The sequence below is a fragment of the Vidua chalybeata genome, chromosome 12 (assembly GCF_026979565.1).
Source record: "Vidua chalybeata isolate OUT-0048 chromosome 12, bVidCha1 merged haplotype, whole genome shotgun sequence".
NCBI lineage: Eukaryota > Metazoa > Chordata > Aves > Passeriformes > Viduidae > Vidua > Vidua chalybeata.
The window spans coordinates 20065378-20080497 of NC_071541.1; the positions used below are offsets into that span (position 1 = coordinate 20065378).

General features: G+C 46.0%; 1 protein-coding gene across 6 annotated transcripts in view; it reads left to right on the top strand.

Annotated features, from left to right (window-relative positions):
- The window catches only part of FBLN2 (fibulin 2), a 92212-nt gene extending 82284 nt beyond the window's left edge, over positions 1-9928 (top strand). For all 6 annotated transcript variants that reach the window (XM_053953963.1, XM_053953961.1, XM_053953964.1 and 3 more), the window contains 6 exons: positions 833-961; positions 1560-1685; positions 2296-2412; positions 3417-3545; positions 5712-5835; positions 7954-9928. In XM_053953963.1, coding sequence (XP_053809938.1) covers positions 833-961; positions 1560-1685; positions 2296-2412; positions 3417-3545; positions 5712-5835; positions 7954-8311 — 983 coding nt within the window. In that variant the 3' untranslated portion in view covers positions 8312-9928. The remainder of the gene's footprint in view (positions 1-832; positions 962-1559; positions 1686-2295; positions 2413-3416; positions 3546-5711; positions 5836-7953) is intronic.
- The last annotated feature ends 5192 nt before the right edge of the window (positions 9929-15120 follow it).

Below are 15120 nucleotides of genomic sequence, written 5' to 3' on the forward strand. Positions count from 1 at the left end.
AATTACATGATATGGGTTGTAAAAGTAGTTGAAGATGTGAAAAATAGGAAAAAAGCAGGATCTGTTTGCTTAGGAAGTGGCAGAGCTTGGAATACTTGAAGAAATGCACAATTGTGAGCATTAATCAGACTTTTTGATGCTTCTTGTCGCAGATGGTAAGAGGGATTTGTTAGATGCTGATGAGCTATTTAGTCATGTTGCAAGTCTTGTAAATCAGCCTGTATTGAAAACTCTCATCTTCCTCCAAGGATGTTTGAATGAGATTGGAAATTATGTGTGTGAGTGGAGAAGCACATAATTTGTTGGTATTGGATTTTGGATGAGAGGCCGTGGGGAATATCAAAATGAGAGCTGATGGAGAAAAGAAAAAAATCAACATTGGGAAAGAGCAAAAGGTAGATAGCAGGAGCAGACTGAGAGGGCAGGTGGAGATGAAAATAGCAGTTGCTTTAATAGAAAGGATGAGCAGAATTTCTGGCTGGTTCATGTTTTGCTTTAAATGGTTTGGTGTGACTCACAGAATGGCAGAACATCAGAATGGGGAGTTTAAATGTCATGGTTTGATCAGAATCGAAGTGTGTTTACTCTGAAATGCAGAATACACTGGGAGAGCCCCATTGCAAGTCCAGTTACCATTTTCACTTTGAAGGTAAGGCTCTGCTTTTCCCAAGTTTGACTCAACTGCCTCTGAGAAGAGCACAGAGGGAGAAGCTGGTGTTATTTCTCCTGTCCAGTTTCTAATCCTGCTTTTAAATGGACCTTCTTGTGTCTCTTTATAAACACTGATTTTAAGCAAACTGTACTGATGCTGATGCCCTGTCTGGCTCTGCAGATGTGGACGAGTGCCAGACTGGGGTGCACCGGTGTGGAGAGGGGCAGCTGTGCCACAACCTGCCTGGGGGCTATCGCTGTGACTGCAAGATGGGCTATCAGTACGATGCCTTCAGCCGCAGCTGCATCGGTACGTGGGGCACGGGAGGGGCTGGCAGCTCACCCTGACTGAGCCCTGGGCTCCGAGGCAGTGCTCAGCACCACTGCAGTCCGAGTTGTGCAGTGCTTAGCACCACTGCAGCCTGAGTTGTGCAGTGCTCAGCACCACTGCAGTCCGAGTTGTGCAGTGCTTAGCACCACTGCAGTCTGAGTTGTGCAGTGCAGTGCCTCAGAAGAGGGTGGCATCACCTCCAGAGCTGGGCTGTGCAGCACATCCAGGGCTCTGTCACTCCAGGCTGGGATCTGGGACCAGGCGCCCTTGGCTTGCCTTAAATGCAGGTTATCACTTAAACCACCTGCAGAGTGCTTCCCCTGTGGGTTATGCTTCTGCTGCTGTGGGAATTTGTCTGTCTGAAGGTTCCACCATTGCCCTTCCAAGAGCCATGACACACACTTTGTCTTTGGTCCCTCCCGTGCAGCAATTAGAGCTCAGAGTCGCACAGCCTCAAACCCGAGGTTGCAGCATTTCATGCTCTGCAAATCAATCTCTGACACTTTAAAAAATACCCTCCTGCACCCTGCTTGCTCATGTCCCTAGCTGATTGTGCATTTGCTTGTTGTGCTGGCAGACATAAATGAGTGCTGGAACTACCCCGGGCGCCTGTGCCAGCACACGTGCGAGAACACCCCCGGCTCCTACCACTGCACCTGCTCCTCCGGCTTCCGCCTCTCCTACGACGGCAAGCACTGCGAAGGTACCAGGCTTCTCCTCCATGAGGAAGGAACTGCTGTGGGAATTAGGAAACTTAGGATAAGGCTTTGAGGTGAAATATAAAGGCAGTAACCTTTGTGTGCTCAAATTTGCAGGCAGTCAAACACTGGAATTGTCGGATGAGCATCAACAAGTTTCTCCTCTCTTCCTTTCCCCATGTACTCTTTGCTTTCCTTTCAGATGACAGGAGAACAGAACAAAGTTAAAACAGGAAACCATTCAAATTTTGACAAAGATGAAACTTGGTAGTGACAGAACTTAAAAAAATGAGTTTGAATTGAATGGAAAATTTTTGAGTTTTCCATGATTTTTTTTCAGGCAACAATTACATATCTTAGTGAACTGAAACCTATGAAGTCTGAAACATGTCTCTGTGAGTGTGTTTCCATTGGCATATGGAGAAATGAAATTCAGGTGCAACAGACATGCTCCGGCTTCTTGGCATTCTGCCTAGGGAGCAGAAAAAATAGGGACAAATTAGTCCTTCCTTAGTCACTGTGACTGGAAGATAAAGGTTCTCAGGGGCAGGAAGGGGTGGAAGACACTGTTCTGACGCACTGTGGCCATCTCTGTGGGTTTGTTTTTGGATGCAGATGTGAACGAATGTGATAACAATCCCTGCAGCCAGGAGTGTGCCAATGTTTATGGTTCCTACCAGTGCTACTGCAGGCAAGGCTTCCAGCTGGCAGAAGATGGACATTCCTGTAAAGGTAAGGTCAGGCTGCCTCACCAGGTCAGGGGTGTGTGTTTATTCTCTGGAGCAGGAAGAGCTCTCTGAGCCTCAGCAGCCCCTGGTGCTGCAGGTGATGTGTGAGGATGGTTGTGAGCTACAGCTGCCACAGAGGCTGCAAAAGGTTACTCTGCTACTGCACAGTGCAGTTCAGTGGGTGGAGCACACCTGTGGGACTGCACAGCCAGGGAGGTTGTTGCAATGGCTTCATGGGGCCAGAGGTTACGACTGAAGAAATCAGGTGGGAAGATATTCCTGTATTGCATCAATGAACACCTGCACTGCTGAGTGAAGGTTTGCTCTGACTGCTGCTCGTGGTGAATGAGGAGCAGAGTGATCAGAATGAAGAAAGGAAGGGTTTTACCTCTTTAGCTGAAGTTACCAGCACTGACACACTGGAGAGTCTCTGCTTAAGGAATAGTGAAGAAGCCAACACCCTTCCTAGCACAGGGAAGCCTGTGCTAGAAATCCTAGAAAAATTCATTGCTGAAAGGGTAGTGAGGCCCTGGTGCAGGTTGCCCAGAGAGATTTCCCATCCCTGGGCTGTTCAAAGCCAGGTTCAGCCTGGTCTTGTGGAAGGTGTCCCTGCTCATGGCAGGGGGTGGAATGAGCTTTAAGCTCCCTTCCAGGCTAAAACCAGTCTGTGATTCTATTATTCTCTAAATTACAGAAGCACCAGAGTGAGAGAGTGCTTCAAATTCAGACATACCCCACCTTCATTATTCCTTCCCATGAGTGTGTGCTACTTGCAGCCAGTATTTCTGGGAGCAGGCTGGTGTTCAGCATTTCAGAAAGCACCAGAGCAATGCCAGAGCTCCATGGTTGTGCTCACGTTTAGCAATATGTTATAAATAAATGTGTCAGCTGAGAGTTTCCTGGTGTCCTGCCTTTGCAGATCTGTGTTTTGTTTTGTTTTGTTTTGTTTTGTTTTGTTTTGTTTTGTTTGTTTTGTTTGCTAGGGGTGTGACTGTGTTCTTTGCACAGATATTGACGAGTGCACGCAGAGCGCCGGCATCCTCTGCACCTTCCGCTGTGTCAACGTCCCCGGCAGCTACCAGTGCGCCTGTCCTGAGCAGGGCTACACCATGGCAGCCAACGGCAGGACCTGCAGAGGTAACAGCAGCTCAGGATTAGATCATTCACACCCTTGGAAAGAGCTCAGCCATTCAGTTGCTCATTCAAGTCTCCATATTTTGTATCAGTCACTGTTCAGCAGTCAGTCTTGGACAAAGCTGCCAAATATCTGCAAAGTCAGTTTTCCTGTGCTAGAAGAAAGTGCTACGGCAACTCAGCTGTCAGTGTGAGCTAATTGCTTCAATGAATTCCCAAGGAGCCCACTTCATCCTTCAAACTGAGGCACTTGCTGACTCATGTGAGCTGTGTGTGCACCTTGGCACAACACTCGATGGTTCGGGGTTTTAGAGGTGCCAGATGTAGAAATCTGTGGCTTCTTTATGAGTTACAGTTTTCTCCTCCAGAAAACTGGGAGATTAAATGCTGGTGCTGTAACTGGGACTTGGCCATCCAGCAGTGTCACCTAAGCTTAATCATGCTGGCATTAATAAATGTTGGTGAAATGACAAATACCCTCCTGTCACACACCCCTTTTCCTCAGAATTGTGGAGATGTCTTCTGGTGGTTTTCATCTGGTGTGCAGCTGTATGGTTCTGAGCTGAATCCCCCTTTCCAAAGGATGCACTGCCTGTGTAACCTGATGGAGGATCTGATTACTTTTAGTCCTCTGCACATTCCTGCAGTCCTTAAACCAACTGCCAGGCATTTCCTGCCCTGGATCTTTCAGGAACCCTTCATGTAATGAAGGATTTGGTTATGTATCTCCTGTGCTTGAATTCTGAGTGCTAATGGCAGTGAATTTTCTCTGTGTAAATCCTGAGCAACATGAGCATACTTAACCCTGACTGTGGAACAGTGAAGCAGATGAAATGACAATTAAAATCCTTTAGAAACATTTAAAAATATTTTCACATGTGTTTTTAAGTATGATTGCAGTAATATCCACATGCACTTAAATTCTTACGTAAAGTTCGTCTTTAGAAAACTGCAGCTCCTCTGGATACATCCCCTTTTTTGGAGCTCTGCAGGTCTGTAGGTATAAGTCTGGGCAGATACCAAGGTGTGTCTGAAAATGTGGTCTAAGGAAGTCTGGGTGGGTGTTGGCTTCTCTGTGCAGGGAGTTTATGTTGGTTTCCCCCAGCTAAAGATCTGGCTCCAGTTGCTCATCATCTGACCAGTTCTGAAGAGTTACTGGTGGAATGTTCCTTGTACCCTATTTCAAAAGATGAGATGTATCTCGTGGGGTAGTGGCTCAACATACGGATCTTTTTTGCAGAAACTGCCTGTGGTATTTTGCAGCGCAGCCAAAGGGGTGCAGGGAGTGCTTTCATGACAATGATTGCAATATGGAAGAAATTTTCTTTTCACCTACGGGCACTGCTGAGAACTAGCAAGGGATTTACTTGACTTTGATTCTCTGCTATTTCCTATTGGATACTTTTCTTTGCAAGACTTTTAAACCAGCCAGTTCAGTGTGTGAGATCAGTTCTCATCCCAGGGGAATGGCGGGAGTGGAAGGCTATGATTTCCCTATAAGAGTCTCTGCTCTGTGACAATTTGCAGAGCTGCAGGGCCCTACACAGTCCACATGCCTTGTCTGTTAGAATTTATTTCATTTTAAAACCTCTGTGCATTGTCTAGACGTTTGGGAGTACACAATGTGACTGTGAGGGCTCTGCCAATGCTTCCTGCTCAGGCTGGATCCCTCTCACTGCATCTAGTTTGCAGCATTGTCAGGCCCGTGGCTTGGGCTTGTGAGTATGTGCTGTTTAGGTAACCATGTTGTTCTCTGGGCCATAAAGTGTCTTTGAGCTTTAAGTGCTCTTTATTGTCTTCTGTAATTACATCTTATTATGGGGAGATACTTGTATTTGGGTTTTCTAAACTGTGTGCCTTGTTCTGAAGGGTTGTTCTAAGTTCCCATGTTCCGCATCTCCTGGATCCTGTAGGACAGCAGTGACCACTTTGCATTTACTTGCTTTAATTCCAGATTTATTTTAGTTGCTCTGCTTTAATCCAGAACTACTTTCATGCACGGATGCATTCTTTTGGCACAGCCCAGCTTTCTCCAGTCTCAAAAAGTCAGTGAGAAGGTCCTGTAGGCTTTTAGCATGGCTTAATTATATCCTGGTGGGGTTTGTTCATTCCTGAAAAATACTAGGAATTAATTCATACTTTTGAACATCTTTTTCTTGTGTTTCTTAGATATTGATGAGTGTGCAATAGGAACCCACAACTGTTCAGCTGCGGAGACTTGCTACAACATCCAGGGCAGCTTCCGCTGCTTGTCCTTTGAGTGCCCTTCCAACTACAGGAAGGTGTCTGACATGTGAGTATGGCCTTGGGGCAGCACTAGCGCCAGCCCAGTGCCTCTGGTGCTATGTGGTGTTTAGTTTGTGGGTGGGTGTGGGTGCTCACAGCTCTGAGAAGCTGCTTTGGCACCTGGTGCTCATAGACCTTCCCTGTGCAGAGTTTCTGTCTGGTTATCCTTCATTCTCCTAAGCCTTAGAGCCTCTGCCCTCCAGCTGCTGCTGGAACAGCAGAGATCAGAGCCTGCAGCTCTCCTTGTAGCTCTAAAATGCCTCTGTTTATAATTAAGTTTTAAAGTACGATCTTCTGTGCTGCTTGAATCAGAGCAGGAACAGCCAGGCTGCTCACTGCTCCACTTCGACAGCAAGTTTGGGGTTCCCTGTTTAATATTCGGATTGTAGGTCCTCAGGGGGTGTTGAAGGGGAGCAGGATACTGAGCTTGCCAGGCCACAGGATTCTGGGAATGGCATATCCCCAGCTCCTCAGCAGCTGTTGCTCAGGAGCCCCAAAATCTCCCTACCCATTTCCTGCCTTGGTGGCTGCCAGTGCTTTGGGAACCCATATGTAGTTGCTTATGTCTTAAAACATACTTTTCCTGCCTTACAGAACTGAGCAGCTTTGCCAGTTGAGGAGTTTGTTTCCCACTCCCATGTTTTAGGTACCATTTCAAGGGGTCTTCTTGTTATTTTCTTGGAGCAGTGCCCCAGCCCTGCCAGTGATGAGCCCCCAGCTCCCCTTCCTGGCTCTGTGCCATTCCACCTGGCTCTGGCTGATCCTGTGGAGCTTCCCCACACTCTCCTCAGGCTGTGATCTGTGCCTCTGTCTGTGCTGCTCTCACAGTTACACACCCAGACGTGTCTGTGGGCACTGGCAGGGCAGAACAAGCAGCTGCTGATCACACACTGAGGTTTGGGACTGCTGTTGTCCTGATGAGACTACCTAAAAACAGAGGCCAGACAAAATTGAGAAAATAAAAAGCTGTTAAATTTATTGAAGGGCCTTCAGGTACAGAAAAAGCCCCCCAGGGCCTACACACAAAATGGACACAGGTCATGGGTGTGACTCTGCGGGCTCCACACTGGGCAACTCCCTGAGGGCTCCCTTGGCAGGGGGAAACCCTCCTGAAGCAGTTCTTTGTCAGGGAAAGCAGACGAACAGGACTTCTTCAGTCTTCAGGTTCTTTATTGTTATCTTATCATGACTTCAGCACGCTGTCTGCACCAGACTCTGCATACAGGAAAACAGCACAAAAACGGCTAACAATCTCTTGTTACAAGGCCTTTTAAGTCTAATCAAAAACTAAGCTACCCAATTAAGAAGTGACACCTAAATTATTTCCCTTTCTAACCCAATATCTGACCCCTAAAGACCCGCAATGCGGATTTTTCTACCCAATTACAAGATATCACCTAAACCCAAGAAGAAAGAGGAAGAAGAAGAAAGGAACTCAAGACAACACCCTATATCCTCCATCTTGAACCCATCTGTTCAAGATGGATGCTAAAGATGGATACCCATCTGTTCAAGATGGATATAAAAATCCTAAAACCTAAATTTCTCACCCGTGTGACATACTGCACTACTCTCTACAATCTCTACAATCTATTTCACACTTTTGTGGTTTCTGGTTTACCTTGAGGTTTTGGAAGTTTTCTCCATGAATGAGGGTCAAAGTCAGTGCTCCCCTGGGGGTCAGGACACCCCAGAGCAGGCAGAGAAATATTCCCAGTGCCATGGGTTTCCACACATGGGCTTTTTACTTTTATAAGTTTGGTCCATTTGCATACTGGGGGTTAATCTTCCAGTTACAGCTTCAGGTAATGAAGTCATTTACTCCAAGTTTGCTCCCCCCAAAACTCACTTTTGTTTCCATTTCTCAGGACCCAAGGCAGTGAGATGTTCTTGATTCCCAGGCTTGGAGAGGAATTGTTGTGTCTGACCAAAATGGGAAAGCTGTAGCTGACACTGTATGGAGTTTAGAGTTCTACACTAAGGAATTGCAGGATTACAAATACATGAAAAAACTAAAAGCTAAAATCCTAAGGCATCAGTCCAATCCTTTGCAATGCCCTGAGGTTTTTATGTTTTTCCCTGCTGTTCCCTGGCCACTGAAGGTGCCTCTCTCCTCTTTCCCCAGGAGGTGTGAGCGCATCAGCTGCTTCAACTACCTGGAGTGCCAGAACACGCCGGTGCGCATCACCTACTACCAGCTCAACTTCCAGACCAACATTGTGGTGCCAGCCCACATCTTCCGCATCGGGCCCTCACCCGCCTACGCCGGGGACAACATCGTCCTCACCATCTCCAAGGGCAACGAGGAGGGCTTCTTCAGCACCCGCAGGCTCAACTCCTACACCGGCATCGTGTACCTGCAGCGCCAGGTCAAGGAGCCCAAAGACTTCCTGTTGGATGTGGAAATGAAACTCTGGAGGCAGGGAACCTACACCACTTTTCTTGCCAAAATCTACATTTTCATCACAGCTCATGCCTACTGAAGCCTGTGCTGACATTGGATTTTATTGGTGCTATGCTCTTTAACTGTTCTACCAAAGTTTAATACCGTTGAACTGGCATTTCATGTATCTAGCCTTTATATTCTTTTTCTTTCGTTGCTTTAAACTTTCTTATTGGTTGTGTAAATTAAGTTAATTTTTATCTTTTTATGTTCTGTTTTCTTATGCGATTCTGTACATCATCGTCTGCCAGCAAACAAAGGAAGGGTTAGAAAGGCAGTACGGGCCTTGTGATAAATGCTAGAACCTTTTCTTAGCAATTATTTTTAGGTGTAGTCACTTCTGCAGGGTATTGCACTAGAGAGGGAAGGTGTTCATGTGGGAGTACTGGGAAAAAAAACATGGAATGATTTCTCTTTTTGACACAAAGTTCTGGTTTGGCTGGGCCAGAGGCCTCACTGGGGTGTCTCTGCTGAGGTGCTGAGTCCAAGGCCATCTGTGGACACTGATGGGGTCCCCACCTCCTGCTCCAAGGTTATTTTCCTCCTTCCAACTTTCATAATATGTTGCCTTAAAATATATATAAATAAAAGGAAACTCCACCAGTGAAAAAGCCTATGGATGAGTCTTGCTTTAGTAGGAGTGCTCATGTGCTGAATATTTGCAAGACCAAGGCCTTACCAGAATGTTACGCTTTAAGGTAAAAGCTCACATTGCCATTTTTAGTAGTTGTTTTTAAAGGTGTTGGTGTTCCTCTGTTCCTCACTCTATAATGTGTAAGTGTAGATTTGAAGCTTTGTAATTCTTAAAGGAATGTCCAAATGGAAATAATGAGATAATAATTATTGCTTCTTATTTTAAAGCTTGGCCATGTCCCTGAACAATAACTTGCAGTTTTAAGTAGACAAAAAGGGGAGTTGCTTCTCTGCTTCAGGAAAATGCCTCCAGTGGTGTTGCCAAGTGATGCAGAGAAAACTGCCACTGAAATTGGTGGGCTGTATTTTGCCATTTATAAAAGAGCACGACCAAAGTTTTGAGCTTGATTTCCTCTGGTTTTTCAGGGAACTGGATGAAGCCCAAAGTTGGAGGCCAGACCTGGCAAAGCATAATATAATTGAAGTATTTATTAGAATTTAGAAATGAATATCAGAACTTCTTTTTGGCTGTTTTCTTTCTTTTTTTTTTTCCTTCCCCAAAAAGCTCCAGTGTTGCAATGTTCTGATCTACCTTTGTTTCAGCTGTAATTATTCTGCAAAATGTTTTAAAGGAAAAACATAGCTACAAGATATGGGTGTTTATTTCTCTGCAGTTTAATAATCCTAGAATCCCAGGTTGGATGGGACCTCAAAGATCCAACCTTTCTTGAGAAAACAATAACCTGTTCTTTTCTACAGTCGATCTTATTTTGGTCGATGTGTACACATAAAGAAATGGAGAAATTAAATCTAACATGCTTTTTGTGCCATATTCAACAGTTTTATTACGTTGTAAAATTTGCATCTAAAAATCTTGTAAGCATCACCTATATGGTGAGAGGTATTCACTATATTCCTAGGCCAGTGTCTGCTACTTCAAGTCACTCCTTTAATTTGGATGTCCTTAAAATAAAGGGCAAATCTTTCTGTATCTGAGATCATAAAATCCCATTAGCAGAGAAAACTTATTTGTGTTCTCCAGCTGTAAAACAAGGACTATCTGTGAGCTTGCATACATCAAACTTCTCTTTGTTTTTTTTCTATAAAAATCATTTAGTAAAAGATCTCCTTCCATCCATCTTTTGTTTTCCATAGTTAGCAGTTCTGTAAGCATGTAACAGGGAAGTGCCAGCTGAAAAACACGTGCTTGTGCAATTTGTCATTCCAGTTAATTCCTGTTTTACAACTCCAGGCCTTCCAGATCCATCCTGCCCACGATCAGGAGTGACACATTTCTCCAAGCCCCACTGGGGCACATCAGGAGTCACCAAAACTTGGGTTTTTCCATCAGCATTAGGATTTGATTGAGCACAAATGATACCCAGGCCTCGACTGTGCTCCTTGTCAGAGAAAAAATGGACAACTCATTTGTTACCAGGAGGCCTTTTGCTGACTAAAACCAGCCACAGTCAATCATATTAAGGATCTGGCAGTTCTTAGCACCAACTCTTCATTTTCTAGACAGGTAATTGATGAAGAAAGTTATAGGGAAGTCTTTGCATACTATTAGAAGGAAAATGCTCTGCTAGGAAGAAGGGTGTCTTCATCTGTAGTTGGGAAAGGTTGGAAAGGGTTGCTTGATGCAACTGGTCAAAGCAAGGGGAAGGATTTCAGGAGGTAATTTCACATTCCTCTGCTTTCAGATTAACCAGAAGAGGGTTTTACCTTTTTCCAGCCCAAAGAGTTCTTCCTGTCAGTTCAAGGGGTAGCAGGAGCAGTCAGCACTGTACCCTTAGCTCTGCCTTGGGGCAGCGCCTGTGGCTGAACTTGGGCAGCCTCAGCCCCACCCACAGGGGGGATGTGCTTTCACGTGGTGTACGTGGCCTTGAACTGAAATTTTGGTCTCCTTCAACTGGTCCAGCTCCCAAAGGCCCAATCCCCATCTCCAGGAATGCTTCTTCCACTTTATTTGGCTGGGTACCCTGTGTGTGTGTGTCTATATGCACAGGAGGCCTCAGTGGAAAGACTTCAGGCCTGGGCTGTATTTCTTTTCTTTTGAGTAGATTTCATTTATTCCTTTTGCTCCTTTGTGGCCCCCCCACCCCTTGCCTGGGTGATATGAATTAAGAACAGTTACACAAGAGCTGTGCAAGCTGATAAACTCATGAGGAAGACAACAGCTGCAAACCTCATAAAGAATATAGCTGGCTTGGGGCATCCGTTCTGTATGTGTGAAACTCAGATTATTGGTGTGTTCCCCAGGATGGAAATGGCCTTGCTGTGACCTGCCTGAGCAAGGCCTGCTCTGCTCAGCTCAGCTTTACTTGCTCCTGCCTCGATAAAATCTGACCTCTCTGCACTCTGCTCTTGTATTCCTTGGGAGACCCAGTGATCCCAGAGACTGAGCAAGATCAAATGAGCGGTTGGAAAGAAGAAGAAATAGAAATGTTCCTCTGTGTGTTTGCTGGAAATTCGAGTGGGTCTATTCCAGAAAGCAGCATCAGGTTTATTTGGACTGGAATGTACATAACAGAGTTGAAATAGCAGGACATGGGTGAGAGGGATGTTTTTACCTCATATTTTGAATTGTTCCCTTTCTGGAGCAGGGAGGAAGTGGCTTACAATCTCTTTGTGTGCAAATACAAGTCTGTGGGTCACTGCAGGTGCTGGCCAGCCCGTGCCAGCATTCCTGTGTGAGCCTGGTGCAGGGAAAGGCATTGGATGGCTCAGCCTGGGCCTTGCTCCTTCTCCTCACACTGGGACCAGAGCTGGGGAGGGAGCTCTTAATGGGCCCTAAGTTTTACATTTCTTCCAAGATATCCCAACAGACTTTCATTCTCTGTTATTTCTCTGTACCTGTCATTCAGTCAATTATATCAATTATATCAGATTCAGGACAGAAATAAATTTCAGACAGATTTTATAGTAAAAAGCTGTAATAAGGGCCAATCTGCAATAGCTCTTCAGCTTCAGAGTATGAGAGCTTATTGTGCAAAGGTCCCAGTGCCTCTGTAGCTGAAGGCATCTTGGAGAGTGAGGGCAGGGCTGAGCCCTCTCCACCCCTGTTCCCTTGTGGAGCCCCTGGCACACAAGGACGTTTGGCAGCCCCTGGCCATGTGGACACACACACATTGTCCTTCTGTGTTCCTCTGTGTCTTTCTGCAGACCTGCCTCAGACGTAGGGAGATGGTTTCCCATTCATTTGCCTTTTTTTGCTTTTGTCTTTCCATTGCTCCCACCCATGCCAGGGGGAAGAGAAAGTTCCAGCTGTGGAGAATTAGGATTGTGGAGTAAAAATAGATTTTGAGGTCAAATAAAAAGTGTCTTCACACTTCCAGTGTTCTCTGCATTACAGAGACGTTCATTTTGAAGTGGCTACTGAAAAGCAGGATTTAATTATATCTGGTTTCAATGATGTGAATCTGGAGTCACAAACTCGAACCTTTTGTCTTCTAAAGCACAGTTCTTTCTCTTGCATGTTCTCTTCTCATAAGCTGAGGCTCCTGTTAGTTTGGAGTTAAAAATGACAACATCTGCAGTGAATTTTCCCTTTTTAGCAGGGGCTAGAGAGGAAGAGGATGCCATTGTGGTGCCTGCCCTACACGCTGTGACCAGAGGGGTGGGACGAGAGCCTTTGTACATCAGTGAGTTCTTGTGTGGCAGCCAAGGATTGTGTTCAGTGCATAAATGCACAGCAGGATGTTTGGAACATGGGATGGTGCAATGGTGATGGGATGGAGGGGCTGAACTGGTGATGCTGAGGCTAGGCTGCAGCAGAAGGGTCTCTGATCTCACTGCCCCATGGGATGTAAACCCTGGGCACCCTGGGCTCACTCTGGGTGAAGATTTGGTCTCAGGTGAAATGCCTTGTGCTTACAGGTGACCCAGGGTCAGGTTAGTGAGCCCAGAATGTGTGAGAAGGGAAATAAAATTAGTTCTGTGCAGGGTTCATGAGATTTGGTTCATTGCTAATAGTCTGTAACTCAAGCATTCAACCTCCCGAGGAAATACAGAGTTTCTGAAGAGAAACTCTGATTATGGAAAGGGCCATCTGAAAGAGTCAGAGCTTTTCCCGATACAACAAGTGTGGAATGCTGTCCTTTCTGGGGAGGAATGGAGGGGGAAGATGAAAAATCTAATTTTATTCAGGAATAATAGTCCAGTGTGCAGAGCACTAAACTCTCCTCTTTGCCACCATTACTAGAAAGGGGTTGTGAAACTCCTTTCACAATATTAGCAACACCAGTTGATCCAATGTAAGGAAAATGCATCCAAAAAGGAGACATGAATGCCCTGAGGGAATGGGAGGGAGGAGGCCCTCTGTCAGTGAAGGCCCCTGATGGCTGGGCTCCGCTCCAGGGAGGGATTTTGGCTCACTCTGATTGCAGTTACTGGTTGCAGCCAGATGCGCCATAGAAGGGGAGAGATCCTCCCCAGCACTCATAGCCAGGAGGAAAATGTATGTGGAATACTTTCAGTATGGGAAAAAAGCTGATAATCTTTGATGAAGGACACTTGAGGTGGAACACTGCCGTTGCTGGAGTCTGAGTAAACCATGGAACATGGAGGCTGAAAAAATCCCACTGGTGTTGGTTCCCTTCTCCCAAGGATTTCCCACAGCAGACACCAGAGATGGTGCTGGTGGCTGAAGGCTGAGGCTGACTTTGTTCTCAGGTGCCACAAGCCTGCAGCTGTGCTGGGCTGTGCTGGGTGCTACCAGCACCTCCTGCTACCTCCGGTAGGTCGACAAACAAAGAACAAAAACCCCAACCTCAATCACCTTGGAAATAATGCTTGCTGAGGAAAAGACTTAATATTCTCGAGGAGTTTTCCCTAGGTTCCCAACAGCTGTTGATGCAGAGCTCCACTGAAGTGGATGGGCTGGGTGAAGGCACAGCTTTAATCATAACTTAATTTTCTCCTGGGGACGGGAACAGACACACAAATGACATGTGCTGCTATCGTTGCCTGAATCACATCTGGAAGATGCTGACATAAATAATGATGAAGGCCATTTAAAAACATGATTACTCCATGTAAGTACCTGAATTTTCTTTCAAAAACATATGTTTGCACTAGTAAATGAAGTGCTCAGAGGAGGGTGAAGGCCAGGCCTCCAGTGTGGGAGGACACCAAAGCCAACAGGCAGAGTCAGAGCTGCCAGACTTCAATGTGAAGCTCCCTAGCCTTCAGTCAGCCTTGACCCCTATGTGGAGGGGTTTTGGAGTAGTTTGGATGTTGGTGGTTGGACTTTAGGAGGTTTTCCTTGTGTTTTTACTGGTTTGGGTGGAGAGGGAGGCTGTGGCTGTTCACAGCTCTGCCATGGGGGTGTTGAGCAGATCATCTGCACCTCACCTGGGTAGTCCCAAGTCCCTTGGCAAGTGATGTACAGTTGATTTTTCACATGAAGTGTGACCTTCTCAGGACTCTGAAAGCTCTCACCAGCCTCACTTCCCAGCCTCCCCATCCTTGGAAATCCAGGAATTCACAGTTTATTTGGTAACTTTGGTTCTTTTAACCCCCAACAATCTCCATCTCTTTCTCTCAGGAATTCTACTTGCAGCCTGTCCTTTCTGCAGTTGCCTCCTGTGGGTTCTCTTGCTTCTACCCCACTGCCAGGAGATCTTTCCTTCATCACTTCTCTCCCCTTTAAAAGTGCACAGGTCAGAAAGAGAAATATCCACCCTTTTTTCTTGATGCCTGAGAGCCTGCACCAGCGTGAGGAGCTCACTGCCCTGCTGAGCCTCTGAGCTGCCAGGCTAGATCCTGAGCAATAATATTATTCTAAACTACACCATGGCTTTAAACTGCAATGTTGCAGGTTTGGAAGACAGCTGCTCTGTACCTTCGTGACCCCAGGGTGTGTTGTTGCCCTGGGAAATCACTAATAAAGGATGATTTATATTTCCCCAAATTCCACTCTTCGTTTTTATTGTTTTAAGGCATTATGTTTTGTTCTTTCTTGGAGTGTTTTTGTAGAAATGTAGAGCTTAATGTTAAATATTTGCTCCCATGTGTTCGTTTTTCAGAGGATATTGGGATTTTCAGTTTATGTCCCTCAGCATCATCTCCCCCACAGGGAACTGTATGGGGCAGGGTGGGGCACTGCTCTGGTGGTGTCTGGCCCAGCCCACAGCTGGTGCTGAAGTGGTTCAGTCAGTTTTGGGCCCATTGTTATTGCAGAGCTGCTTGGGTTTATTCTGGTGTGTTTGGTGG